The following is a 27,500-nucleotide window of genomic DNA, read 5'->3' as shown; positions in this document are numbered from 1 at the left end:
ATATACACTACCAGTCGAAAGTTTTGGATTGATACGATTTTTAATGTAAAAAATAAATAAAAAAGTCTCTTCTTCTTTCTCTTCAGCATCTGAAATATAAAGCTTCTGTAACATTAAACACCACCGGTCAGAAGTTTGGGGTCAGTAAGAAATTTAATTAAATTTTTTGGGGGGAAAGAAATAAAATAAATCAATACTTTTATTCATCAATGATGAATTAAATTGATCAAAAGTGACAGTAAAGACATTTATAATGTTACAAAAGATTATATTTCAGATAATGCTCTTCTTTTGAACTTTCTATTCATCAGAGAATCCAGAAAAAAAAAAAAAAAAGAAAAAAAGTTCAACACTGATAATAATGAGAAATGTTTCTTGATCATCAAATCCTCATATTAGAGTGATTTGTGAAGGATCATGTGACACTGAAGACTGGAGTAATGATGCTGAACATCAGCTTTGATCACAGGAATAAGTTAGACTTCACTATACATTCACACAGAGAACAGCTGATTTACATTATTTCACCTTTTTTAACAGTAAATGCAGCTCTGGTGAGAAGAAGAGACTTCTTTTTAAAACTTAAAGTTTTGAATCTTATCGATCCACAACTTCTGACTGGCAGTGTAGATCTGTAGACTATAGTATGATGTCACAGCTGCTGACTGCTTGACAGGGGTTTCTCAGAACAGGATGTGTCTGACTCAGAAGTGACATCATCACAGCATCAGGTGACTCAGCTGTACCATGTATTCTGACGGGGCGATGAACTCGATGGTGGCGTTCTGGACCTCGGGTCTCTTGTGAGGCGCTCCATATGACCTGCTGACCGGATTATACATGAACTCCTCTGGAACTGATGAAACACACATTCAGAAACACTCATCGGTGCGCAGCGACTCGTGACGGCAGATGAGTGTGTACAGGGCTCACCATCGTTCACTCGATGACACAGATTACACTTCCATCTTCTGGCGTCCACAAAGGTCACGAACGGGTTGATGTACGTCCGGCAGGAGCGACAGCGCACAATGTTACTGGAGGTCACCACGGGGAGTTGCTGGAGACAGAACAAACATGTCATGAAAAGCCCTACACAAATAAAACGGTTTGGATGTGTTTATGGGGCTTTCTGAAGCCCAGATCAGCTCCTGGTCATCATTACTGAATGTAAACTGAGTGTTTTTGAATTTCTCCTCCTGTGTTCGGGACGACATGAGGGGATATAAATGATCAGATAAATGAGGGTCAGAGGTCAGGTCTGGAGGGTCGGAGGTCAGGTGTGGACAGGGTCGGAGGTCAGGTGTGGACAGGGTCGGATGTCAGGTCTGGAGGGTCAGAGGTCAGGTCTGGAGGGTCGGAGGTCAGGTCAGAGACTTACGGAGAGATCCTTGAAGGGGTGCAACAGGAGGCCGAGGGGAAGCTTGGCTTTGTTCAGCAGAGCCTGTGTCTGAGGGATGCTGGTCAGAGTACAGCGGAAGACCCTGAGGACGAAACGTGCAGTGAGCGGAGGGCAGAACACACACACACACACACACACACACACACACACACGAACCAGAGTTTCCGCTAGAAAAAAATGATGCCGGTTTCGTTTTCCGGACATTTTGATGATATGCCGGTCAAATATCGGGATTATTACACGATTTATTATTTATAATAATAATAATATTACCATCTTACGTGACAGTTCTCCATTACAGACGCGTCGCGACCGTTCAAAGCGGCACTAAAAGACTGCTTTAAAACTTTCACAGAGACCTCAAACAGAAAGCACAAAGCCTTTCTTTAAAACGAATTTCGTTTTGTATTAATTGTATCTTAATTTTAATCAGTGTTTCATTATCCAATTTTCTTGATTTAATAAATAAAAAGTAAATATAGCAGACAATAAATAATCACGACATGGAGGCGCCAGCGCCTGAACTGGAGCTAACGTTAAGCTATCATGAACCGAAATTTAACGTATAAGATAGCCTACTCGCCTCACACACCTAAAAAAAAATAGAAATATATCTATTATCTACAGAAATCTTTACTTTTAAACAGAACCATTCAAAACTAAATAAAACGATGTAATCCGTTGAAATGTGTATTTCTCTCCGGCGCGTTCACTACTGCGAAGATCGCGAGTCAGACTTCATCTTTGCAGCCGACACAGAAAACACTTGTTTATTAATAGACAATTAAAATGTCTCACTGCAATATTTTACATATTCATAATCATTACTTTTGCTGGTTCTTTGTGACAGCTTTTAGGTGCCGTTTACATGAACGCGTCACTGCATCAGCACCGAAAACAGAGAGAGAGAGAGAGAGAGAGCGTTATGAAAAATTGAGTGTGAGGGATTTGTTCACTTCACACAGAAAGATCTTGGAATGAGATGGCTAACTGTAGTAGCGTTTAGTCCACTGCCTATAATAGCCTAATTTAGAGATCACTTTTTTTTTTTTTTACCGACCGCCGACAACTTTGATCGGTTAACGTTGATACGGTCAACCATCGATCAAACAGTCATCGGTTAACATCCATACTAGAGAGTAAACTTGACGGCACTCGCAAGAAAGTAGCTACATAATAAAATTCACAAATATTACACCATTTAAAAAATACATAGGCTACTGAGTTACTAAAACATTCTTTGTCAAATAATAGGCTACACCTGTTTGTTCACAGTTTTAACGTTCATGTTTCCATTTGTTTAATTTCAAGATCTGAGGTGAATTATATCCATTGTTGCTTTTACAGCTACAAAGCTGGAGCACTAAATGATATTCAAAGTCTGATTTCACGCTTTTAACATTAAATAAAGCACATAAACAGTACCAGAGATTATCATTGCCAGTTTGCCACACTTTGTGTTTGATGTTCCATCGCGACGTCGCAGAAAAATAGAAACCGTTTCTAAATTAGAAATCGTCTGGTCAGGACAAACTCTGATTAACATGGAAAAGATACATTTTATCGCGTGTCGCGGTGTCGCGTCGCGTGTAGTTCGATAGGTCACGGACATTTTTTGTCGGACATTTCATTTTTTTCCCGGCCAATGTCCGGCAATTACCGGACAACGGAAACCCTGACACGAACACACACACACACACACACACACACACACACACACACACACACAGAGACTGACTCTGGGCAGCAGTTGATCTTCTGCAGGTCCTGTGGGAGGCAGGGAGTGGGCGGAGTCACGGCTCCCGAGGGAAGAATGTTGCGCTCCTGAAGGAGGTTCACCACACGAAGGGCTTCTGGCGTCTGGGACTGCAGACTCATCGCTGCCAGAGACGGACTGAGCTGAGCTGCGCTGCCCGACGGCTGGACCTGATGGAGAACAGGACGGGACACAGGACACACCTTAAACGTGACATATTACGCCCCTTTTCACAAGATGTAATATAAATCCATGGTGTTCCCAGAATGTATCTGAAATTTCAGCTCAAAATACCCTCAGATCATTTATTATGGCTTGTCAAATTTGCCCCTTTTTGGGTGTGAGCAAAAATACGCTGTATTTGTGTGTGTCCCTTTAAATGCAAATAAGCTGCTTTTCCCGGCCTCCGTTCAGATCCTTTACACAAGCTTCAGATACTCTGGCAATAATAAAACAGGCGAGCCTCACTACTGGCCTCACTCACTACTGGCCTCCCTCACTACTGGCCTCACTCACTACTGGCCTCACTCACTACTGGCCTCACTCACTCCTGGCCTGGCCTCACTCACTCCTGGCCTGGCCTCACTCACTCCTGGCCTGGCCTCACTCACTACTGGCCTGGCCTCACTCACTACTGGCCTGGCCTCACTCACTCCTGGCCTCACTCACTCCTGGCCTGGCCTCACTCACTACTGGCCTGGCCTCACTCACTCCTGGCCTCACTCACTCCTGGCCTGGCCTCACTCACTCCTGGCCTGGCCTCACTCACTCCTGGCCTGGCCTCACTCACTCCTGGCCTGGCCTCACTCACTCCTGGCCTGGCCTCACTCACTCCTGGCCTGGCCTCACTCACTCCTGGCCTGGCCTCACTCACTCCTGGCCTGGCCTCACTCACTCCTGGCCTGGCCTCACTCACTCCTGGCCTGGCCTCACTCACTCCTGGCCTCACTCACTCCTGGCCTCACTCACTCCTGGCCTGGCCTCACTCCTGGCCTCCCTCACTACTGGCCTCACTCACTACTGGCCTCACTCACTCCTGGCCTCCCTCACTACTGGCCTCACTCACTACTGGCCTCACTCACTACTGGCCTCACTCACTTACTGGCCTCACTCACTACCGGCCTGACTACCGGCCTCACTCACTACTGGCCTCACTCACTCCTGGCCTCCCTCACTACTGGCCTCCCTCACTACTGGCCTCCCTCACTACTGGCCTCCCTCACTACTGGCCTCCCTCACTACTGGCCTCACTCACTACTGGCCTCACTCACTACTGGCCTCACTCACTACTGGCCTCACTCACTACTGGCCTCACTCACTTACTGGCCTCACTCACTACCGGCCTGACTACCGGCCTCACTCACTCCTGGCCTGGCCTCACTCACTCCTGGCCTGGCCTCACTCACACCTGGCCTGGCCTCACTCACTCCTGGCCTGGCCTCACTCACTCCTGGCCTGGCCTCACTCACTCCTGGCCCCACTTAATCAGTCAGAATGCAGGAGTGGAAGGGGGATTGAGCGGGATTCTGTGTTTCTGTCGATTTACAGACTCTTTTTAATGAAAAGCCTTACGCATTCGTCAACCCAGCGCTATGATTGGTCGAACTCTTCTTCTGCTGTTGCTTGATTCGAGGACTGCACGTGCACAGAGCCGTCAGCAGGTTTTAGCGTAGTTTAGAGTGACAAATCATACCAGCGTACTTTGAGGTCGAAATGCGTACAGGTTGGCGGTTGTGACTGTGCTAGCAGAACGGCACTGGTGTGATCAGTGTGTGTGTGTGTGTGACTGGAACCTGTGTGTAGAGCTGGAGCTGAGGGACTGTGATAGATCAGTGTGAGTGTGTGTGAGACTGGAACCTATGTGTAGAGTTGTGGAGCTGGAGTTGAGGGAGTGGGGTAAATCAGTGTGTGTGTGCGTGTGTGTGCGTGTGTGACTGGAACCTATGTGTAGAGTTGTGGAGCTGGAGTTGAGGGAGTGGGGTAGATCAGTGTGTGTGTGCGTGTGTGTGACTGGTACCTGCGTGTAGAGAGCTGGAGCTGAGGGACTGGGATAGGCCGGCTGGAGAGACGGGTACGAGGAGGCCGGTGGTCGGATCATCTGCGCAGGCTGAGCCTGATAGAGTCCTGCTGGAGCAACACACACACACACACACACACACACACACACACACACTTCATTAACCCGCAGCACAGGCAGAGAGGGAGTTCACTGCATTAACTGTAACCCCAGATGCTCTCAGACACACAATCAGCCTTTGAACACACACCTGAAACACACAGCGCACCACAACATACAGTGACACATTATGCCCCTTTTCACCAGATGTAATATAAATCTATGGTGTCCCCAGAGTGTGTCTGTGAGATTTCAGCTCAAAATACCAGGGGTCTCATTTATAAAACTGTGCGTAGGAACCTTACTAAAAGTGTACGTGCGCCCGAAAGCCAAAAATGGCGTACGCAAAAAAATATTCAGATTTATAAAACCGTTCGTACGCCAGAACCTGCGCAGAATTCACTTTATAAATCCCAGTCAGCGGAAGATTGTGCGCACATGCGTCTCCACCCCGAAATAACCATATATGGAGCTTACAACGCCTAGTTTTACTATGCAGATCCTCATCTGCATATCATTTGCATATGATTATTCATCCACGTGATAACGTTTAACGGTACAAGACACATTACATTAATAAAAATCAAGTAGTTGCCTATCCTTGCCTTGTTTTTGAATACATAAATCAAATAGTGTAAAATACATTTCAGAGAAAGTTTTTTTCTCAATCTTTTCCACTGGCCGAATTGTATTTTTAATTGATTTATATTTTTAATGGAAACAGATAGGCCTTGGGCATTATTTGCACAAAACTATTTTCTCAGACAATCTGGTATTATCATGATAAGCAATTATCTCTGTGGTTAAAACATTAAAACACGCCACAGGAAAAGTGTTCAAAAGCATCGCATCCACAACAAATATTTCTATTGACTGAATTTGAATATAAAAATGTTGTAACTTCTCAGTAATGATTTCATGTTTAAGTGCTTAACTCCATTAATTTGAATGGCATATTTAATCTGAATGTTTATATCAGAAGTAAAACATAGTTTAAATCATTATTTTATTTATTTAAACTGTTATTTGCGTCAGTTTCACTAAACGGCCCAACGCGCTCGCTGGCGCGGACATTTAAGAAGGGATGGATATTTGCTTCAAATGACAGGCTTGGTGAGTGAAATGATATTTGTATTATCTTTCTGTATATGTTTAATTTTCTTTAGAATTTCTGTCTAAAAGTGACCAAAAAGACACTAAACTCCAGCTCACCATCGGTGTCGCCAATTCCCTTTGTCTCCAGAATGTGCGTACGCACGGCTCAAAGTTTGCTTAAAGGTGCGCACATTCTCCCGTCAAGTTTGTTTTTTATAGATCACAACCTTTGCGTGGGAACTGGCGTACGTACGTTTCCAGCCCCGTTTTGTGCGTACGCACGCTTTATAAATGAGACCCCAGATCATTTATTATAGCTTTTTAACCATTTTTGTGCGTGTCCCTTTAAATGCAAATGAGCTTTAGCTCCGCCTCCGTTCAGAAGAGGGCGGAGTCTTTACATGAGCTTCAGAAACTCCGGCAATAACAGAACAGGTCAATCTCACTCATCCAGAATCCCAGAATAACCAGTAGCGAGTGCAGCCTTACGGAGAGACTCAGGAAGAGTTTCTGAATGTTAGTGGAGACATTTCTGTAGTTGTTGTGGAGTTACATTGATCATCTCATCATCATGTTGACCTTCTCCACAAGTGTCCACAGTTCCTGAGGTGTTTATAAGACAGCGGTGACATGTTCTGGTCAATAGTGTTCAGTGCTCGTCTGTGCTCAACCACAGAACAGTTTCAGGCTTTGTTGGATCTTTATCATTGCGTTAGAACTGGTCTCTGTCGTCGCTTGTGGAACCAAATGTCGGCTGGTGTGTGTAAACGTGCAGATTAAGGGCCGGTAATATTATAATAAGATCCTCTTCATACGTCAGAAGGGGAGTGACATCTGATCGGCTTATTTTTTGACATTCTCTCAGAGAAAGGCTTATAAAAAAAACACAGTCACTGGGTTTCACTTTTGATGTTTTCTGGGTTGGTAGAAGCACCGGGACCCATGATGTGATTTTCATGATGTGTCCCCTTTAAATAATCTGCAGCTAGGACTGGGCGATATGACGAAATATATCGTCTGGACGATAGAAAATGTCTATCGTTTTATATAAGGCTCTATCGTTTACGCCACGATAAGGCGTTTTACGGCAGAATTAACCTCACGGCATGCCCATGCACGCTGCAATACATAAACAAACATGGAGGAAGACGGTAGTAGACGCGGTTCAGACCAGGGTAAGTTAATTCTCAACTAGATGACCAGCCAACCCAACCCGTTAGTAGCTCCACAACAGCGCGCATCTGTGCATTCATTCATTCACATTCACATTCACACACACACACACACACACACACACACAGAGAGACAGAGAGAAACGCGATTCATATTTAAACAGTCTTTTTGCGTGTACAGACACTATTGCGATTAGAACAAAGCAAATATAGAACTGACCTATTCCTCAACCGGATCCGTTGCTCCTCGCAATCAAAACGAGGTGAACCTGAAAGTGAACATATCCAACTGATTGTGGGTGTTCACAGGTTTGCGTGGATCGCCTCAGATTATTTGCGTTTGAATAGCGCGCGCTCTCCGTAATTAAGATCAAAGTCAACAGAATATTTTGAATCTCTTTTGCACTTATAAGAAAAAAAACCTATCGCGCCGGCGCGATTGTCGAACCCAGGGGGTTAAAAAATAGATTTTCGCCAAAAATCCTCTTTGGCTCCGCGGCTGCCATGGTAAACAACGTTAGCCTACCGGTGACTGAAGTCTCACGTCACGTGCGAGTCAAGAGCGAAGTGATTGATATGACCAGGCTACCGTAGCTATGGCTTGGATTCGTTAGCAAACATTGCCCCCCTGTGGTATTTGCATGTTACTATCACAAGCATAATGTTGTGGCCTGCCCAGAAAAACATTGGTTCTAATAATTATTTACCTCCGCCAACAGCGAGACCGGCCAATGTTAGAGACCCGGCCGGTAATGGAATACAGGCCAATATTAGAGGATTTACGGTAGACTATTCATGAACTGAATTAACAGAAAAATCGCTATATCGTTATCGGGATATCAAATGAGCTATATCGGGATATGCAATTTTGGCCATATCGCCCAGCCCTATCTGCAGCATCATGATTTACAGTCGTCAACATCTGAAGTGGATCTAAACCTTTCATCAAAGTTATACATGTATTTTGAACAATACCCGTTCTTGTCTTAGGACAACTTTGATGAACTCTTTTGATTCACAGCTGACGACTGTATTTCTCTTTAGTTACTCTGGCGCACACACACACACACACACACACAGTGTGCTCTCTCACCGTCGGTGTGTGGGGCGAGTGACGGTGTTGCTCTGAGGGCTGGTGGAGGACCGTACGCCTGATGGGACGCCAGTACACTCCGGCCTGGACACAGTACACAGATCAGCAGCTAGCTAATAATCAGGCAATCATCACACATGGACACTGTACAGCCATAGCTCATGATTCAGCTGGATCTCACTGACAAATCCTCACTGATCCATGTAAATACTGACAGCAGGATCAGAACAGTGCTGTTTAGATGAAGTATGTTGGTGTGAGCATGTTGAAGCGCAGTCATCAGTGAACACGCGTGTGGATGATCACGCCAGTGCTGGTGAAGTCAGAGTAACCCTGAAAGGTGTGTGTGTGTGTGTGTGTGTGCTTCAGTCTGCCAGAATGAAGGTCATTCTTCCACTCACGTAAAGCCCAATCAGGGCAGATAAACCTGCTATCAGTGTGAGCAGAGGTCAAAGTTCCTCCAGCACTAACCCTGATCGGGTCACGCCTGACACCACAGTCTCCAGGACCCGTGAGTCACTCTTCCAGCGCTCCTTCAGCTGTGATGTGGATAAACGTGCACATCTCACACAGCTGCTCATTACACTACCAGCCTAGAGGAGGAGAAGCACTGAGTGACAGATCCCAGTCTCTCTCCCAGTGCACTGGAGCCCACCGCTGACAATATCCAGCTCACCATTATAATCAACTCCCATTCTGATGACCCGATGTGGGTTCTTAAATCCCAGGAGTCGATCTTTTAGTCTGTGCTTTTTTCAGCGTGAACAAAACTTCACTAAACATTATATACATGTAGCGGCTGCCATCCAATAATCACAATCATACTTCTGATATGAAACAATGTGTCAGCTTTCAAAGCCTGTTAGTAACTCACATTGAGACATATTGACACGTCCTCTTTCTCTGCCTGATTTACATCCAAACTAATCAATACTGAGTCCAATCAAAGCACATGCTGGTGAATGAACAGCTGAAGTGTGTGTCAGTGCTCTACACACTCATGACAGGGTCACGCAACTACCAGAGTTATTGTTCTAGAACACACACACGTTCCACATTTCCACATCTGGTGAAAAATCTGATCATTTTCATTCAGTTTTTGGCAATAATCATCATTCATGTAAATACTCAGATAACAAAACAAACCTTCTAGGAAACTTTAAATGGAGCTTTATAATTATATAGTGATGTTGTGCAAAGTGTATCATTTTATATGTTGCAGGCCTTTCAGTCGGTCAGTCACTAGTCTGAGTAAAAGATGTGCTTGTCCAGAATTATTGTTTTTTTGTGTTGTAAATATAACTTCTTCTGAAGCACTATTCTCAGCAGTGTTCAGTCAGCTCATCTACACACACATTTAAATCTGCATATTTGTGATATTTACCCCGAGGACAGTTTCCCCATGTGACGTCTTAATGAGCGAGTCATTCATTCAAATTATTCTTTCAAACGGCTGAATCGTTCAGTAATGAAAGCACAGCTGACGTCTGCAGTGTGTGTGTGCGGTGTGTGTTCTTCCCTGTGCCCATGCTAACAGCTGATAGCCTTCAGGACAGGTGTGTGCGGCCCAGGACAGGTGTGTGCGGCCCAGGACAGGTGTGTGCGGCCCAGGACAGGTGTGTGCGGCCCAGGACAGGTGTGTGCGGCCCAGGACAGGTGTGTGCGGCCCAGGACAGGTGTGTGCGGCCCAGGACAGGACAGGTGTGTGCGGCCCAGGACAGGACAGGTGTGTGCGGCCCAGGACAGGACAGGTGTGTGCGGCCCAGGACAGGACAGGTGTGTGCGGCCCAGGACAGGACAGGTGTGTGCGGCCCAGGACAGGACAGGTGTGTGCGGCCCAGGACAGGACAGGTGTGTGCGGCCCAGGACAGGACAGGTGTGTGCGGCCCAGGACAGGACAGGTGTGTGCGGCCCAGGACAGGACAGGTGTGTGCGGCCCAGGACAGGACAGGTGTGTGCGGCCCAGGACAGGACAGGTGTGTGCGGCCCAGGACAGGACAGGTGTGTGCGGCCCAGGACAGGACAGGTGTGTGCGGCCCAGGACAGGTGTGTGCGGCCCAGGACAGGTGTGTGCGGCCCAGGACAGGTGTGTGCGGTCCAGGACAGGTGTGTGCGGCCCAGGACAGGTGTGTGCGGTCCAGGACAGGTGTGTGCGGCCCAGGACAGGTGTGTGCGGTCCAGGACAGGTGTGTGCGGCCCAGGACAGGTGTGTGCGGCCCAGGACAGGTGTGTGCGGCCCAGGACAGGTGTGTGCGGCCCAGGACAGGTGTGTGCGGTCCAGGACAGGTGTGTGCGGCCCAGGACAGGTGTGTGCGGCCCAGGACAGGTGTGTGCGGCCCAGGACAGGTGTGTGCGGCCCAGGACAGGTGTGTGTGGCCCAGGACAGGTGTGTGTAGCGCAGTGATCGAGTGTTTCTGCGGTTTAAGTGACAGAGTCCTGGTCTACATGAACACAGACGGACTTGAAAATGTAATCTCACCATTAATGCATTTAATCCAATTATACTCCCATTTTTCTCTTTACTTTTAGCTCGAGGTGAAGCAAAGAAAAGCAAAACACTTACAGTGTTTTGTGAGACACACTGCACAGTGTGTAATGCTGTGTGTGGGCGACTGCACAGTGATGACACTCGATGTGCAGAAAGTTCTGTATGACCCGCTGGACTTTTTATATGAAGATTTAAATGCTAAAGAGTCGTTGTTTTGTCAATTTTAAGTTTTAATTTAAAGTCTGTGATTTACGAAAAGTATGTTTAAATGTTTTTTGACACTTGCTTGAGCAAATGAATATATAAATCTATATAGAAGTAATGCATTGAATACGTTGTTTAAATTTAGTGTGTTTAAAAGAGAATCGCAATGCTAACAAAACATTCAGTGACAACTTTTAGATTTGAAATAAAAATAATGAATAAATGATGTGTGTGGCATACCTAACAAAAGCAGTCAATACTGTGTCTAAAATGTAAGTGACTTAAAGGTGAACTAACCGAACAGCTTCGGAGTCACTGGAATAGTTATATGACTGTTTTCGGGTTGAATGGTGGTCGTCTCGCACCCCTCGAGCGCCTGTGAGCGGTATAACCAGCCTTGCAGCTTTGGGCCTCAGCGGCAGGAAGTATCGTGCGATATCAGGCCTCGCGACGTAACCAATTGCTTTACGGCAAAAAAATTTGCTAAAATTCTGTCATTATTGCGCTCCGTGTGTGTGTGTGTGTGTGTAACTAAGATCAGTGTGTGTGTGTGTGTGTGTGTGTGTGTGTGTGTGTGTGTGTGTAACTCAGATCAGTGTGTGTGTGTGTGTGTGTGTGTGTGTGTGTGTAACTCAGATCAGTGTGTGTGTTTCCACTGTCGGGCCTTAAGCTGCTAGTGTGTGTCAGGGCCAGTCGCGTGTCACTCCCGGGCTCGATCAGGCCTCGTCTGGGCAACGGGCAGGGTTTGTGTCCCTCCGAACACCTTGGTGTAAAGCGGGCCGGATCGGGCTTGAGGACTTTACCTGAGTCTGGAGATGACAGCGCCGGATGATTCCAGACACACGCTAACATCGGCATTCAAGACTACTAACATCCTTCCAGCTCAACTCACTGTCATGTTTTTATTTGATCTGTCAGTCTCTTTATGCCAGACTGTCTGATATCCATATTTAGCTCCGCGTATGTCATAAAGCAACTCCGGTTTCTCGAGAACTTCCTCTGTTTCTCTGACTGATACTGTCCTGGGAGAGACGCTAAAGCTCCTCAGCTAAAGGACGCTAAAGCTCCTCAGGTCGTATTTTTGGTGGCAAATTTGTAGAAATCATTCTTTCCGAATGTGATATAAACACACTGTCCTGTGAGTAAATAAACAGATGCGACTGAGTAAGTAGGCTATGTGTGTCCTCCTTTTGTGAAATAACGGTAGGCCTAACGGTAGGTGAGTGGTGGTACCGTAACTCAGATCAGTGTGTCTGAGTGTGTGTGTGTGTGTGTGTGTGTGTGTGAGTGTGAGTGTGTGTGAGTGACAGTACCGTGCTGCAGGGCTGCTGGAGGCTGCATGGTGTTCTGGAAGACAGGTGGTGTTCTGGTGCCAGTGCTGTACGGGCCTGGGCCTGGGCCAGTGTGGTTCCCCACAGGGGGAGGAGCTACAGGGGCCGAGGTGACCCCGCTCCAGCTGCTGGGGGGCGGAGCTACAGGGGCCGGCGTGACCCCGGGCTGCTGAGGATGCTGGGAGTAGCTGGTGGGGGGCGGCATGACCCCGGGCTGCTGAGGATGCTGGGAGTAGCTGCTGGGGGGCGGAGCCACAGGTGGCGGCGTGACCCCGGGCTGCTGAGGATGCTGGGAGTAGCTGCTGGGGGGTGGAGCCACAGGGGGCGGCGTGACCCCGGGCTGCTGAGGATGCTGGGAGTAGCTGCTGGGGGGTGGAGCCACAGGGGGCGGCGTGACCCCGGGCTGCTGAGGATGCTGGGAGTAGCTGCTGGGGGGTGGAGCCACAGGGGGCGGCGTGACCCCGGGCTGCTGAGGATGCTGGGAGTAGCTGCTGGGGGGCGGAGCCACAGGGGGCGGCGTGACCCCGGCCTGCTGAGGATGCTGGGAGTACCTACTGGGGGGCAGAGCCACAGGGGGCGGAGTGACCCCGGGTTGCTGAGGATGCTGGGAGTAGCTGCTGGGAGGCGGAGCCACCCCGCTCCAACTGCTGGAGGGCGGAGCCACAGGTGAGGGCTGGTGCCGGCCGGTGCTGTATGGGTTCGGGCCGGGTGGAGGCAGGCCTTTGGTGGTCAGGCTGTTCATGAAGCCCGTCAGCGGCGGAGCCATCAGGCCCTGGTTAGAGGAGTAAACGCCCACGGGATTCTGAGATGGACCTGCGGCACAAACAAACATTACACAGTGATGAATGATTAAAACAGCGAACAACTACTGGGAACAGGTCATCATTGACTAGTCCTCGAAAGTCCAACCGCAAAATTCAGACACCATCATTATTGTTTTAGCTTGACTGTCACAGAATGGACAGCACAGGATTATGGGATATCAGTAGTGAAGGATACATCTATGCTGCTTTCAGAAATCGATCGGATGGAAGTGCAGCTAGCACTGGATTCGCAGACTGAAGCGCAGAGACGCATGGAGATCTAAACAGGGGTGGGGAATCCAAAACGGGGCGTGGCTTACTCTCACTGACTGACAGAAGGTTCCGAGCAAACTCCGCCCCACACCCGAATCAAGAGATTTCATTGGTCATGTCAATCACAGTGCTGGTTTCCAATTCTAACCCCTAATCCTAACCAATGGGCTTGGGCTGAATAGTGCACTAGAGCAGCCTTTCTCAAACTTTTTTCCGTCAGGGCACCTTTCAAAAGTGCATAAAATCTCAAGGCACCCCAGTGTAAAATATAATTTAAAAACACTGCATAACCCAAATGTAATGCAAATTATATATATATATATATATATATATATAATGAATTTACAATTTTATTAATCCGTTCAAATGTTTAACCCTTTCACACGTAAATTTAAAATATTCTGGCTGACCCCCCAGCGTGAGTTTTTCAAGGTGACCGTTATTCAGAATGTGTCACTTTATGGTTTCCATGGTGACGCGTCATTGCCTGTCATGTGACACACCGCAGCAACAACAGAGCTGAATGAATGATGATCTGCTTTTATGTCATTTTTCCTTTTTTATTCAAAATATTCACAAATTTGTTAGATATGGCATGAAATATCTGATATTCCGATTGTCAAATATATGCAAGTGGAAGTGTTTTGTTTTTTGAACACCTTTATAACGATCGCGTTAGTTGAGCTGTATGCGCGATGGGCGCCGCCATGTTAGTTTGTGCCGCAGATGCAGTTCAGAGAATCGGATCTGTTGGATTTACAACAAGTGAATTCATCCACTTCTCCCGAAATACATAACAGTAAGTGGCAGGTGAACTGGGAGAAGAACAGAGTAAACTTTAAAGTTACTTACACAATGTGTATCTGATATGAATAAAACTAATTATAATGGAAAGGATTATTATTGCCTCTTCCTTTGACATCAGTGTGTATTTTACAAACTCTAAATGTATTGTTTTTTTAGTACTTATGTCTGAAACCTAAAACAAACATTATGTGGATGAAAACACTGAAAAGTTGTGATATATGACAGCTGAGCGCGCCTGTCTCGTGTCTCTGGCTCAGCGCCAGCCAACGCGCGAAAGCACATTTGAATTTAGCAGTTGATCACCTCATGCACTGACCGTTCTAATCACACCGGTGCTCCAGGGACCAGCCTAGACTGATCACACCGGTGTGGTCGTACGTGCGAAAGGGTTAAAAAGAAGAAGAATATGTATATGAAAGCAGCTTTATATGAAATGTCCGAATTTTTTTTTTTTTAACCTACTAATTTTTTTTGGCGGCACCCCTGACACAGTCAGGGGGCACCCCAGTGTGCCGCGGCACCCACTTTGAGAAAGGCTGCACTAGAGAATGGTTTAGGAGGAAAGTGGTCCAGAAGATCATGTGATGGCCGAGCTCTGGCCTTCCGTAACTCCCGGACTGGACCTTCTTTAGTTTCACCCAGCATCACGACCCTCTCCCACGCTGTGGCTCTCCAGGCCCGGACGGAACGCCCCGCCGCTCGAACACACGAGATTCCAGCTTATATCTCTGTAACAATAGGCTTGTTTGACTTGAACCGATGCTGCACAGACCGATCAGTTTATGACAAAGTACTGCAAGAGCAATTCAAAAGCATAAGGAGCCGTCTACTTTCTATTTGCTCTCACAGTACTTTGATGTCCTTCACCGATCAGACTGTGCAGCGCCGGTTCAAGTCGAACAAGCCTATAAACTCAGCTTATCGAGGCTCTGTCCCTTTGTGGAGTTCCCGCCCCTCTTATGAAGACTCTGCCCCCTTCTGGAATTCCTGCCCCCTTCTGGAGTTCCCGCCCCTCTTCTGGAGGCTCTGCCCCCTTCTGGAATTCCTGCCCCCTTCTGGAATTCCCGCCCCTCTTCTGGAGGCTCTGCCCCCTTCTGGAGTTCCCGCCCCTCTTCTGGAGGCTCTGCCCCCTTCTGGAGTTCCCGCCCCTCTTCTGGAGGCTCTGCCCCCTTCTGGAGTTCCCGCCCCTCTTCTGGAGGTTCTGCCCCCTTCTAGAGTTCCTATCCCTCTTATGGAGGCTCTGCCCCCTTCTGGAGTTCCCGCCCCTCTTATGGAGGCTCTGCCCCCTTCTGGAGTTCCCGTCCCTCTTATCGAGGCTCTGCCCCCTTCTGGAGTTCCCGCCCCTCTTATGGAGGCTCTGCCCCCTTCTGGAGTTCCCGTCCCTCTTATCAAGGCTCTGCCCCCTTCTGGAGTTCCCGCCCCTCTTATGGAGGCTCTGCCCCCTTCTGGAGTTTTTGCCCCTCTTATCGAGGCTCTGCCCCCTTCTGGAGTTCCCGCCCCTCTTATCGTAGCTCTGCCTCCCTATGGAGTTCCCGCCCCTATCGAGGCTCTGCCCCCTTCTGGAGTTCCCGCCCCTCTTCAGGGAGATCAGATCTCAAGGCTGGATCTGCTCTGAAGCGCTACGGCCAGAAACACTCGAGTTCTTGATCTTAATCGATTGTCATTTTGATTATGAGATATGAAGACTTAAAGGTCCCATGACATGCTACTTTTTGTAGGCTTTAATATAGGCATTAGTGGTCCCTAGTACTGTATCTGAAATCTCTTTCCAAAAATTCAGCCTCGGTGCAGAATTATAGCCACTACAAGCCAGTCCCAGAATGAGCTTCCTTCAGACGGGCCGTTTCTGGGTCTGTAGCTTTAAATGATAATGAGGAGGAGAAAGGCGGCGCAAGGTGGAGGGTGGGTGTGGCTTTGACCATCTTGCGCAACGGTACCATGCATGTTTACGTTGGATATATTGCAATGGCACGAAGACACGCAGTCTTTCACGCATTTCAGTTTGACCCAGAATCTGATCCGGATGGAGAAGCAACGGATGAAGAAGTTGCAACTCAGCGGCTCCAGCAGGACGTTTCCGAATGGTTAGTTTAAAATATTATGTCTGGATACGGTACTTTATTCGGATGGTTTACAGTTATTATCATGTAGCTAACGCTAACCTACTGTTGCCTTTTCATGAGAGATCTGTAACGTCTGTAATTTATCTTATTACAATTACATCAAGCTCTGCGATCTTCAAATGCGGATATCGCGCGCGCCATATAACCAACAGGAAAACAGTTATCCAAATAACTAGGGATGGCCCGATACCGATACTGGCATAGGGGATCGGGCCGATACTGTCCTCATATACTCGTACTCGTACTCATAAAAATTCGCCGATACCACGCACCGATACCACGTACATTTTGCGAAACGAAACTGGCCGCCGCGAGCGCTTTGTCGAGGTGAACTGAGTCATAGACGCACGAGCTGGTCGAGCACATCCCTTTAAACAGACAACAGTGGAAAGTTTGTTCAGTCCGATGTCAATGGCAACGAAATTAAACGAGGCATGTAGCTTTAGCTTATTATATTAACGTTAACTGACGAGAGAGAGAGGGGCAGAGAGAGAGACAGAGAGCGAGCGCACTTCAGTTGAATGCTCTTGATTGCTGATCGTTCACTCAGCACATGTTATTTGGATGAAAACTAAATCGTATTTGTAAGTAAAGTAAAACATGAACTGTTACCTGACTGAAGTATAACGAGTGGTTCCCTACATTATTACAGGACGTGTGCAGAGGTCAAGAAGTTTCATGAATGCAAACATCCGAAGCGCGCGCCCCTCAAACCAGCGTCTCAGCGCGCGAATACTGAATTAAATTGTCTTTCACGTCTTGCGCTTGTACGGACGAATTCACACACAACTATGTAATAACGCCCGTCTTGGTGAGTATCCTATAGTAAACAAAGTCGGTTATATCTCAAATGAACGTAGCATGTTCAAGTGCGGTCCGTGCGCTCGGTCTTAAAGGGGCAGCAGTTTGATAAACCTGCTTCTGTGTTTTAATGTTAATCAAACAAAGGACAAAGAAATTACTCACTGCTCTGGACTAAATAGGCTACCCTTTTCAACTTTAGAAAAATATCCATCTATATATAATTCATACAGTAATGAATATGCTTTTTTTCACATTTGATTACTTTATTCAAATTTCTGTACCTGTTAGATCTACCCGAAAAACTCTAAAAACACTGTTTATTTCATTTGTAGCCTTTCTTTGTTCTATTGTATATATTTGTCCTATTTGTAATTCGATTGTTTGTTCTTATTTTGTTACTGACTGCTTACTTGTTTTAAATTCACATTAATTAGGCTGCTAGTTTTTGTTGTAGTATCAAAATTGGATTAAATCATTGATATTTCACTGGTTTTGACAAACATCTGACCCGCTGACCCGATCCTCAGCACTGAGCCCTGCTGAAGCAGCTCTAAATATGTGCTGTACTGTTAAATGAAAGATAAAATATGATAGAGCAATAGAATGAACAGTGACAGTAGGCTTACAGAAGCTCATATGCATTTTAGCAGGCTTAATTAAGCATGAAAATAACTGAAAGAAATATATATATTTGATGAACAAATTAAGCCAACTAATATGATTTATAATTTTTTGGTTTATCTACTAATACATTTTAAAATTACAAATGCAGTGAAAATTCAGGTATCGGTTATGGTATCGGTATCGGCGAGTACCAAAAATTACAGTATCGGTATCGGACTCGTTCTGCAAAAAGTGGTATCGGGACATCCCTACAAATAACAAAGAAATGAACAACTTACTTGTCCGAGGTGTGTAGCTGAGCTAAAGAGAGTGATCCAGAGTTTAGTTTCAGACGTTCAGCAAGCCCAGCTCTGTATTGACCCTTTGGTGTTCACTTGTAGGCCTACATCCAATTATTGAGCAATTGTTATGCTTCGCTCGCTCAAAAGCCATGATATCTCTCGTGGACAAACTAAAATCGCGCGCGCGCGTTCCTACTTCCTAGCTCATTTTCTCAAGGGCGGAAAATATTCTCTGGGCGGGCAAAGCAGAGACAGGGGAGGTAACGTTTCTCCTTATGACGTCATAAAGAGGAGATTCAAGATCCACGCGTATGAGCCTCCATTTTCTCAAAGGCAGAGAAAGATAGCAAAAGCTCGATTTACACCGATTGAAATTTCTTGAAACTTGGGGACCATATACAGGCTAGGGGAACTCATATTAATGTTAAAAAACCTCAGAAAGTGAAAATTTCATGTCATGGGACCTTTAAATGGCTGTTTTCAGTTGATGTGTGAACAAAACTTTGCTGAACATTATTTGTAGCTCCTGTCATCCAATAATCGCATTAACCGTTGTGCTTTGATGCTTAGATATGACACAAAGTTTCAGCTTTTACACTCTGTCAGTTTAATCACTGATCAATGAATGTGTTTGAGTCAGATCGCTGTATCATCTCAGTTGAACCAGTTCTACAATATTCAGTGCACGTTTGAATCATTTTGTCATTAAAACAATTAAGACAGCCACCATTTAAATGTCTGAAATTCAACATTAAATTGGAGTGGGAACATAATTATTTCATTAAATATTATAACGTTAATACTGTAATAAAAGCTGCCTTGCGTGCAATTTAACTGTCTGTATGGAGATCAGTTGTTGGTTTTAAAATGTAATATTATAGAAATATAGTGATTGACAGGTTCCCTGTATAGTTTACAGCATTAGTTCAGGGAGATTATGTACTTGAGAGATGTCATGTACTTTAGAGCTGATATATTAGCAAACAAGATCAGAACTGAATCGACTCCCACTCTAGTGAATCGAAATCGAATCGAATCGATAAATCAGTGTCAAGCCCTGAGAGAAACACTGAATCTGCCGTGACACTGACAGCACTCGATCAGACCGACACCAGCACTGGAGATCGGCCCGTTCTGCTGCCTGACGGAGGAGTCGCGTCGCGAGTCGGTTCACTCGTGTGATCGGATCATCTCTGACGGGTCGTTCTGAAGTTCTGAACTTTACTCGGATGATGATCACTGGTTTTGGCCTTCATCGAGCGACGCGACGCACTGGGACGCTCTGGCTCGTCGCGTCACTGAAGTGACCAAACTCTGAAGAACTCGGCCTACGAGCGTCGCGAAACACCCGACGCGGACAACACAAGCGTTCACTACCCCAACGCGTTCAACACAAGCGTTCACACGCGACAGCAGCGCGAGTAACTCACCGTTCGTGTACGAGCCTCCGGCGCCGTTCTGTGCCGCGAAGCCGCCGCTGGACATGCTGACAGACGCACGCGTTCCCTCGAGTCGACAAGCGTATGTGTGTGTGTGTGTGTTCGATCACAGGCCCGCGGCTCCGGCCATTCTCTTGACGCGCTGAATAGCGTTGCGCTCCTGAAGATATAAACCAGCGCCTTCCTCTCACCGGAAGTCAAGCGCGAGCTCTGAGCACGCGCATGCGCACTTGGTACACGTGGCATTTCCTGTGGAAAGCCGCTTTCGTCCGTACTGGAAACACGTCCCATTAGTCAAAGCAGAGGGTTCGTTTAAATGGGACATTTTCCTGCATTATTAAAAACATGCTAAACATTTAACATCATCAAGCAGAAGCGGGGAATCTATAAATCTTTCAATTCCTGCACACACACGTTTTCAAAAGACATTGTTGTATCTTGATCAATACATATTTTCTTGTATCATGAAAGTAAAGCGTTAAGAACAATTTATAATCGATGTCAACACACCTCAAAACGATATAAAAAAAACAAAAGCTACTTATAATAAATATTATATATATTAAATATAATCTATATTGTTCTGAGGTTCTCGGCATAGTTACATGTACTTTAATGAATTGTTTCGTAAATAAACCGTCGTGCCACGGTTGTTTATGTGTTTGTTTCCGCGCCGGACGGTTTCGGTTGTGACACACGCCGGAAGTGCCGCCATTGCTGTGTGTCGTGGCTGTGAGCTGTGAGCGGAGTGTGTTCACTCGACTGGTCTCCTGTATTCACTCGTTCATCTGCGTTAGGAAGAGCCACACTCACCTGTACACACACTCGAGGTGAGTGTTCACCTGCTCAGGTGTTTCTCCGTGTGTTTATCAGTGTGTTTCCGCGCGGGTTCCGCGTCTGCCGGGCGCTCGCGCTAACGCTAGCGGCAGACTCCAGTTGTGTAACGGCGAACTTCGCTTATTAAACCCGAATCATGTCGTGCCATCATAACAGCGCCGCTCATGTGTTGTAATAAGCCGGTCTGCCGTGTGGTGGAGAGGGGAAGGCGGTGGTTCCGCGGTCCGGGTGTTGAACAGCGCTAGCTCGGTTAGCATCAGCAGTGACACGTACATCAAACTCCGATAATGAGTTCAGATCATATTCATAACTATATCGCACTCACACCGCTGCTGCTATCAGGATGAAGAACACAAACATGGAGATCAAAACACGTTTCATCAGAAATGTTGTGTGTGTTAAACCTTTAATAGCGTTTTAAAGCAGCGCATTTAAGAACAGCTCTTGGTTTAACATCATATAAACAGTCATAATATTCAAATGAGCATTAATGACCTCAGCCGTGTGTCTTTAGCTCATCTAGAGCTCATCTTTAGCTCATCTAGAGCTGCTGACAGGAGAACGCAGACGCTGACTTCATCATAATCTGTGTTATTATATTGTTTGGCATGTCGGCACTGTAATTCATCACGAATAAAACAATCACAACCTCGCGATATGATTACAAAATCTTTAACACATTTTAGTATTATTTGAATAAAGGGTGAAGATGATGATGTTGTTCCTGTAGGCCGGCCATCAGTGTGTGTGTGTGTGTGTGTGTGTGTGTGTGTGAAGGCTTCATCTACACACTGAGACATGTTTGATCATCAGAGATTATTATAAATCAGAGCCAGTGTTTCTCCAGAAGCTCATCAGTGAAGTTATCAGTGTCCTGATTACAGAAGGCCTAACCCTGTGTGTGTGTGTGTGTGTGTGTGTTCACTCGTGTAGATCAGTGTGTGTGTGTGTGTGTGTGTGTGTGTGTTCACTCGTGTAGATCAGTGTGTGTGAGATCAGTGTGTGTGTTCACTCGTGTAGATCAGTGTGTGTGAGATCAGTGTGTGTGTGTGTTAACTCGTGTAGAACAGTGTGTGTGTGAGTTAACTCGTGTAGATCAGTGTGTGTGTAGATCAGTGTGTGTGTGTTAACTCGTGTAGATCAGTGTGTGTGAGATCAGATCAGTGTGTGTGAGATCAGATCAGTGTGTGTGAGATCAGATCAGTGTGTGTGAGATCAGATCAGTGTGTGTGAGATCAGATCAGTGTGTGTGTTAACTCGTGTAGATCAGTGTGTGTGTGAGTTAACTCGTGTAGATCAGTGTGTGTGTAGATCAGTGTGTGTGAGTTAACTCGTGTAGATCAGTGTGTGTGTGAGTTAACTCGTGTAGATCAGTGTGTGTGTAGATCAGTGTGTGTGTGTTAACTCGTGTAGATCAGTGTGTGTGAGATCAGATCAGTGTGTGTGAGATCAGATCAGTGTGTGTGAGATAGGGCTGTACCAGAATATTCGAGTATTCGAATATTCGTTCGGTGGGTTGGTATTCGATTTTCAAATTTGACATTCGAATATTCGTTTTAATTATTATTATTTTTTTTCACACCTGGCATCCCCCTAGAAACTGTTCCCATTCGCGCTTGAATGGGGCTGTCATGCATTTTCTCAGATCGGATAGTTCTCTCTGATTTATCAATATGAACAATGAACACATAAATGTGTTTTTGCAAAACGGATATGAATCCGAACTTCAAATCCCGCGCTATAGGCAGATGTGATGGAGTGCACGTCACCAGCAACAGATAAGCTGCATTTTACTGATCGTCAGCTAAAATTTCTAAATCAAAGACCGCAATATGAGAGCGGCAACAGCCCTGGTAAGATCATTTCGATTCTTTACTTTTAATGAAGTTGATTGTGTGTTAAAGCATCTGCGACCCACTTTCACTTTGATTTGCGATAGTTTGCACGTTGGCTTGATGAATAGATGCTGATCTGCGGTGACGCGTGCTGTAAGCGTCGTCATATCTGGCTATAACATGATATAGCCTAAAACACCCTCTCACACGGTTATTGTTTTAGTATTTTTGGGCGAAATACAATACTCTTACTTTAGAGCGCAGAACAGCGGAGTTTGTATGGGCAAAAGTGCATGCCTGAGCTTGTAACGTTAGTCTATAAGCTGCGTTGCTTTGACATTGTGGAAATAGAATAGAAACAATATATTAGCCTACCCTTTACTGTGTCAGTAATTACTGTGCTGCTGATTTCTGATTTGAGAGTTATTTGTTACTCAGAAAAATATTAGGCTGTGTTTTGTATCACTAGTGCAGTGTTGCGCTTCCCGCTCGCGCTGTTCTGTATTAAAAGTTTATTAATTCTGAACGTGTCACGTCTCGCGTGTCTATATTGCACCAAATGTGACACTGCACTCGTGAAGTCGATTGGATGAACGGTTCTAAATGCAAGATAAATAATCTAAATGCAAACAGACAGACGCATAGAGATTCCTGCCTTTATTAGAGAGAAGAATATGTTCAGCCCCCTCCCTCCGAAGCTTCGAATATTCGATGTTAATTCCTGTCGAAGCTTCGAAGCTCAAAAAATGGTATTCGGACCAGCCCTAGTGTGAGATCAGTGTGTGTGTGTGTTAACTCGTGTAGATCAGTGTGTGTGAGTTAACTCGTGTAGATCAGTGTGTGTGTGTAGATCAGTGTGTGTGTGTTAACTCGTGTAGATCAGTGTGTGTGTGTAGATCAGTGTGTGTGTGTTAACTCGTGTAGATCAGTGTGTGTGTGTAGATCAGTGTGTGTGAGTTAACTCGTGTAGATCAGTGTGTGTGAGTTAACTCGTGTAGATCAGTGTGTGTGTGTGTGTTAACTCGTGTAGATCAGTGTGTGTGTAGATCAGTGTGTGTGAGTTAACTCGTGTAGAACAGTGTGTGTGTGTTAACTCGTGTAGATCAGTGTGTGTGAGTTAACTCGTGTAGATCAGTGTGTGTGAGTTAACTCGTGTAGATCAGTGTGTGTGTGTAGATCAGTGTGTGTGAGTTAACTCGTGTAGATCAGTGTGTGTGAGTTTACTCGTGTAGATCAGTGTGTGTGAGTTAACTCGTGTAGATCAGTGTGTGTGTAGATCAGTGTGTGTGAGATCAGTGTGTGTGTGTGTGTGTGTGTGTTAACTCATGTAGATCAGTGTGTGTGTGTGAGTTAACTCATGTAGATCAGTGTGTGTGTAGATCAGTGTGTGTGAGATCAGTGTGTGTGTGTGTGTGTTAACTCATGTAGATCAGTGTGTGTGTGTGAGTTAACTCGTGTAGATCAGTGTGTGTGTAGATCAGTGTGTGTGAGATCAGTGTGTGTGTGTGTTAACTCATGTAGATCAGTGTGTGTGTGAGTTAACTCATGTAGATCAGTGTGTGTGAGTTAACTCGTGTAGATCAGTGTGTGTGTGTGTGAGATCAGTGTGTGTGTGTGTGTGTGTTAACTCATGTAGATCAGTGTGTGTGTGTGAGTTAACTCGTGTAGATCAGTGTGTGTGAGTTAAGTCGTGTAGATCAGTGTGTGTGAGTTAACTCGTGTAGATCTCTATGTGTGTGTGTTCACTCGTGTAGATCAGTGTGTGTGAGATCAGTGTGTGTGAGTTAACTTGTGTAGATCAGTGTGTGTGAGATCAGTGTGTGTGTGTTAACTCGTGTAGAACAGTGTGTGTGTTAACTCGTGTAGATCAGTGTGTGTGAGTTAACTCGTGTAGATCAGTGTGTGTGAGTTAACTCGTGTAGATCTCTATGTGTGTGTGTTCACTCGTGTAGATCAGTGTGTGTGAGATCAGTGTGTGTGAGTTAACTTGTGTAGATCAGTGTGTGTGAGATCAGTGTGTGTGTGTTAACTCGTGTAGAACAGTGTGTGTGTTAACTCGTGTAGATCAGTGTGTGTGAGTTAACTCGTGTAGATCAGTGTGTGTGAGTTAACTCGTGTAGATCAGTGTGTGTGTAGATCAGTGTGTGTGTGTGAGTTAACTTGTGTAGATCAGTGTGTGTGAGATCAGTGTGTGTGTGTTAACTCGTGTAGAACAGTGTGTGTGTTAACTCGTGTAGATCAGTGTGTGTGAGTTAACTCGTGTAGATCAGTGTGTGTGAGTTAACTCGTGTAGATCAGTGTGTGTGTAGATCAGTGTGTGTGTGTTAACTCGTGTAGATCAGTGTGTGTGAGTTAACTCGTGTAGATCAGTGTGTGTGTAGATCAGTGTGTGTGTGTGTGAGTTAACTTGTGTAGATCAGTGTGTGTGTGTTAACTCGTGTAGAACAGTGTGTGTGTTAACTCGTGTAGATCAGTGTGTGTGAGTTAACTCGTGTAGATCAGTGTGTGTGTGTGTTAACTCGTGTAGATCAGTGTGTGTGAGTTAACTCGTGTAGATCAGTGTGTGTGAGATCAGATCAGTGTGTGTGTGCGTTAACTCGTGTAGATCAGTGTGTGTGAGTTAACTCGTGTAGATCAGTGTGTGTGAGATCAGATCAGTGTGTGTGTGAGTTAACTCGTGTAGATCAGTGTGTGTGTAGATCAGTGTGTGTGAGTTAACTCGTGTAGATCAGTGTGTGTGAGTTAACTCGTGTAGATCAGTGTGTGTGTAGATCAGTGTGTGTGTGAGTTAACTCGTGTAGATCAGTGTGTGTGTAGATCAGTGTGTGTGTGCGTTAACTCGTGTAGATCAGTGTGTGTGTGAGTTAACTCGTGTAGATCAGTGTGTGTGTGAGTTAACTCGTATAGATCAGTGTGTGTGAGTTAACTCGTGTAGATCAGTGTGTGTGAGTTAACTCGTGTAGATCAGTGTGTGTGAGATGAGATCAGTGTGTGTGAGATCAGTGTGTGTGAGATCAGTGTGTGTGAGATGAGATCAGTGTGTGTGAGATCAGTGTGTGTGAGATCAGTGTGTGTGAGATCAGTGTGTGTGAGATCAGTGTGTGTGAGATCAGTGTGTGTGAGATCAGTGTGTGTGAGATCAGTGTGTGTGAGATCAGTGTGTGTGAGATCAGTGTGTGTGAGATCAGTGTGTGTGTTAACTCGTGTAGAACAGTGTGTGTGAGTTAACTCGTGTAGATCAGTGTGTGTGTGTGTGTGTGTGTGTGAGTTAACTCGTGTAGATCAGTGTGTGTGTGTGAGTTAACTCGTGTAGATCAGTGTGTGTGTGAGTTAACTCGTGTAGATCAGTGTGTGTGTGTGAGTTAACTCGTGTAGATCAGTGTGTGTGTGAGTTAACTCGTGTAGATCAGTGTGTGTGTGTGAGTTAACTCGTGTAGATCAGTGTGTGTGTGTGAGTTAACTCGTGTAGATCAGTGTGTGTGTGAGTTAACTCGTGTAGATCAGTGTGTGTGAGTTAACTCGTGTAGATCAGTGTGTGTGTAGATCAGTGTGTGTGTGAGTTAACTCGTGTAGATCAGTGTGTGTGAGTTAACTCGTGTAGATCAGTGTGTGTGAGTTAACTCGTGTAGATCAGTGTGTGTGAGTTAATTAACTCGTGTAGATCAGTGTGTGTGAGATCAGATCAGTGTGTGTGAGTTAACTCGTGTAGATCAGTGTGTGTGAGTTAACTCGTGTAGATCAGTGTGTGTAGATCAGTGTGTGTAGATCAGTGTGTGTGAGATCAGTGTGTGTGAGATCAGTGTGTGTGAGATCAGATCAGTGTGTGTGAGATCAGATCAGTGTGTGTGAGATCAGATCAGTGTGTGTGAGATCAGATCAGTGTGTGTGAGATCAGTGTGTGTGAGATCAGTGTGTGTGAGATCAGTGTGTGTGAGATCAGTGTGTGTGAGTTCAGTGTGTGTGAGTTAACTCGTGTAGATCAGTGTGTGTAGATCAGTGTGTGTGAGTTAACTCGTGTAGATCAGTGTGTGTGTTAACTCGTGTAGATCAGTGTGTGTGAGTTAACTCATGTAGATCAGTGTGTGTGTAGATCAGTGTGTGTGTGAGTTAACTCGTGTAGATCAGTGTGTGTGTAGATCAGTGTGTGTGAGTTAACTCGTGTAGATCAGTGTGTGTGTAGATCAGTGTGTGTGAGATCAGATCAGTGTGTGTGAGATCAGTGTGTGTGTGTGTTAACTCGTGTAGATCAGTGTGTGTGTGTGAGTTAACTCATGTAGATCAGTGTGTGTGAGATCAGTGTGTGTGAGATCAGTGTGTGTGAGATCAGTGTGTGTGAGATCAGTGTGTGTGAGATCAGTGTGTGTGAGATCAGTGTGTGTGAGATCAGTGTGTGTGAGATCAGTGTGTGTGAGATCAGTGTGTGTGAGATCAGTGTGTGTGAGATCAGTGTGTGTGAGATCAGTGTGTGTGTTAACTCGTGTAGAACAGTGTGTGTGAGTTAACTCGTGTAGATCAGTGTGTGTGTGAGTTAACTCGTGTAGATCAGAGTGTGTGTGTGAGTTAACTCGTGTAGATCAGTGTGTGTGTGTGAGTTAACTCGTGTAGATCAGTGTGTGTGTGTGTGTGTGTGAGTTAACTCGTGTAGATCAGTGTGTGTGTGTGAGTTAACTCGTGTAGATCAGTGTGTGTGAGTTAACTCGTGTAGATCAGTGTGTGTGAGATCAGTGTGTGTGAGTTAACTCGTGTAGATCAGTGTGTGTGAGTTAACTCGTGTAGATCAGTGTGTGTGAGTTAGCTCGTGTAGATCAGTGTGTGTGTGTGTAGGGACTTCCTGAACTCATAGCTGTGTGTGATGAAGCAGTAGTACGGGTTAGGAGTGAGTGATGTTTACGTGTGTGTGTGTGTGTGATACAGCAGTAGTTCGGGTTTGGAGTGAGTGATGAGAGAGATGTGATTTTTAACCCTTTATCTGTCAGTCATGAGGCTCGGCTGTGACATCATCGTCAGCTGACTGGTT

The 27,500-nt window shown here is 45.7% G+C and overlaps 2 protein-coding genes across 5 annotated transcripts in view; one reads left to right on the top strand and one right to left on the bottom strand.

Annotated features, from left to right (window-relative positions):
* The window catches only part of sec24a (SEC24 homolog A, COPII coat complex component), a 39,469-nt gene extending 19,410 nt beyond the window's left edge, over nt 1-20,059 (bottom strand). The window contains exons 1-8 of one of the 4 annotated variants that reach the window (XM_084386779.1): nt 19,803-20,053; nt 12,640-13,470; nt 8,635-8,718; nt 5,176-5,285; nt 3,141-3,328; nt 1,382-1,484; nt 934-1,060; nt 747-856 (exon numbers count right to left, since the gene is read on the bottom strand). In XM_084386779.1, the coding sequence (XP_084242905.1) occupies nt 747-856; nt 934-1,060; nt 1,382-1,484; nt 3,141-3,328; nt 5,176-5,285; nt 8,635-8,718; nt 12,640-13,470; nt 19,803-19,857 (1,608 nt within the window). In that variant the 5' untranslated portion in view covers nt 19,858-20,053. Of the gene's footprint in view, nt 1-746; nt 857-933; nt 1,061-1,381; nt 1,485-3,140; nt 3,329-5,175; nt 5,286-8,634; nt 8,719-12,639; nt 13,471-19,802 lie in introns of all 4 variants that reach the window. The other 3 variants (XM_084386780.1, XM_084386782.1, XM_084386781.1) reach the window with 3 other exon arrangements.
* A 422-nt stretch (nt 20,060-20,481) lies between these two features.
* sar1b (secretion associated, Ras related GTPase 1B) overlaps nt 20,482-27,500 on the top strand; it is a 31,999-nt gene continuing 24,980 nt past the window's right edge. Inside the window, exon 1 of the mRNA XM_084386812.1 lies at nt 20,482-20,641. The gene's annotated coding sequence lies outside the window, so the exon portion shown is untranslated. The remainder of the gene's footprint in view (nt 20,642-27,500) is intronic.

The sequence above is a fragment of the Rutilus rutilus genome (assembly GCF_951802725.1).
Source record: "Rutilus rutilus genome assembly, chromosome: 18".
Lineage (NCBI taxonomy): Eukaryota > Metazoa > Chordata > Actinopteri > Cypriniformes > Leuciscidae > Rutilus > Rutilus rutilus.
The sequence above is the reverse complement of the archived record's forward strand: the minus strand, read 5'-3'. Positions and strand labels throughout refer to the sequence as shown.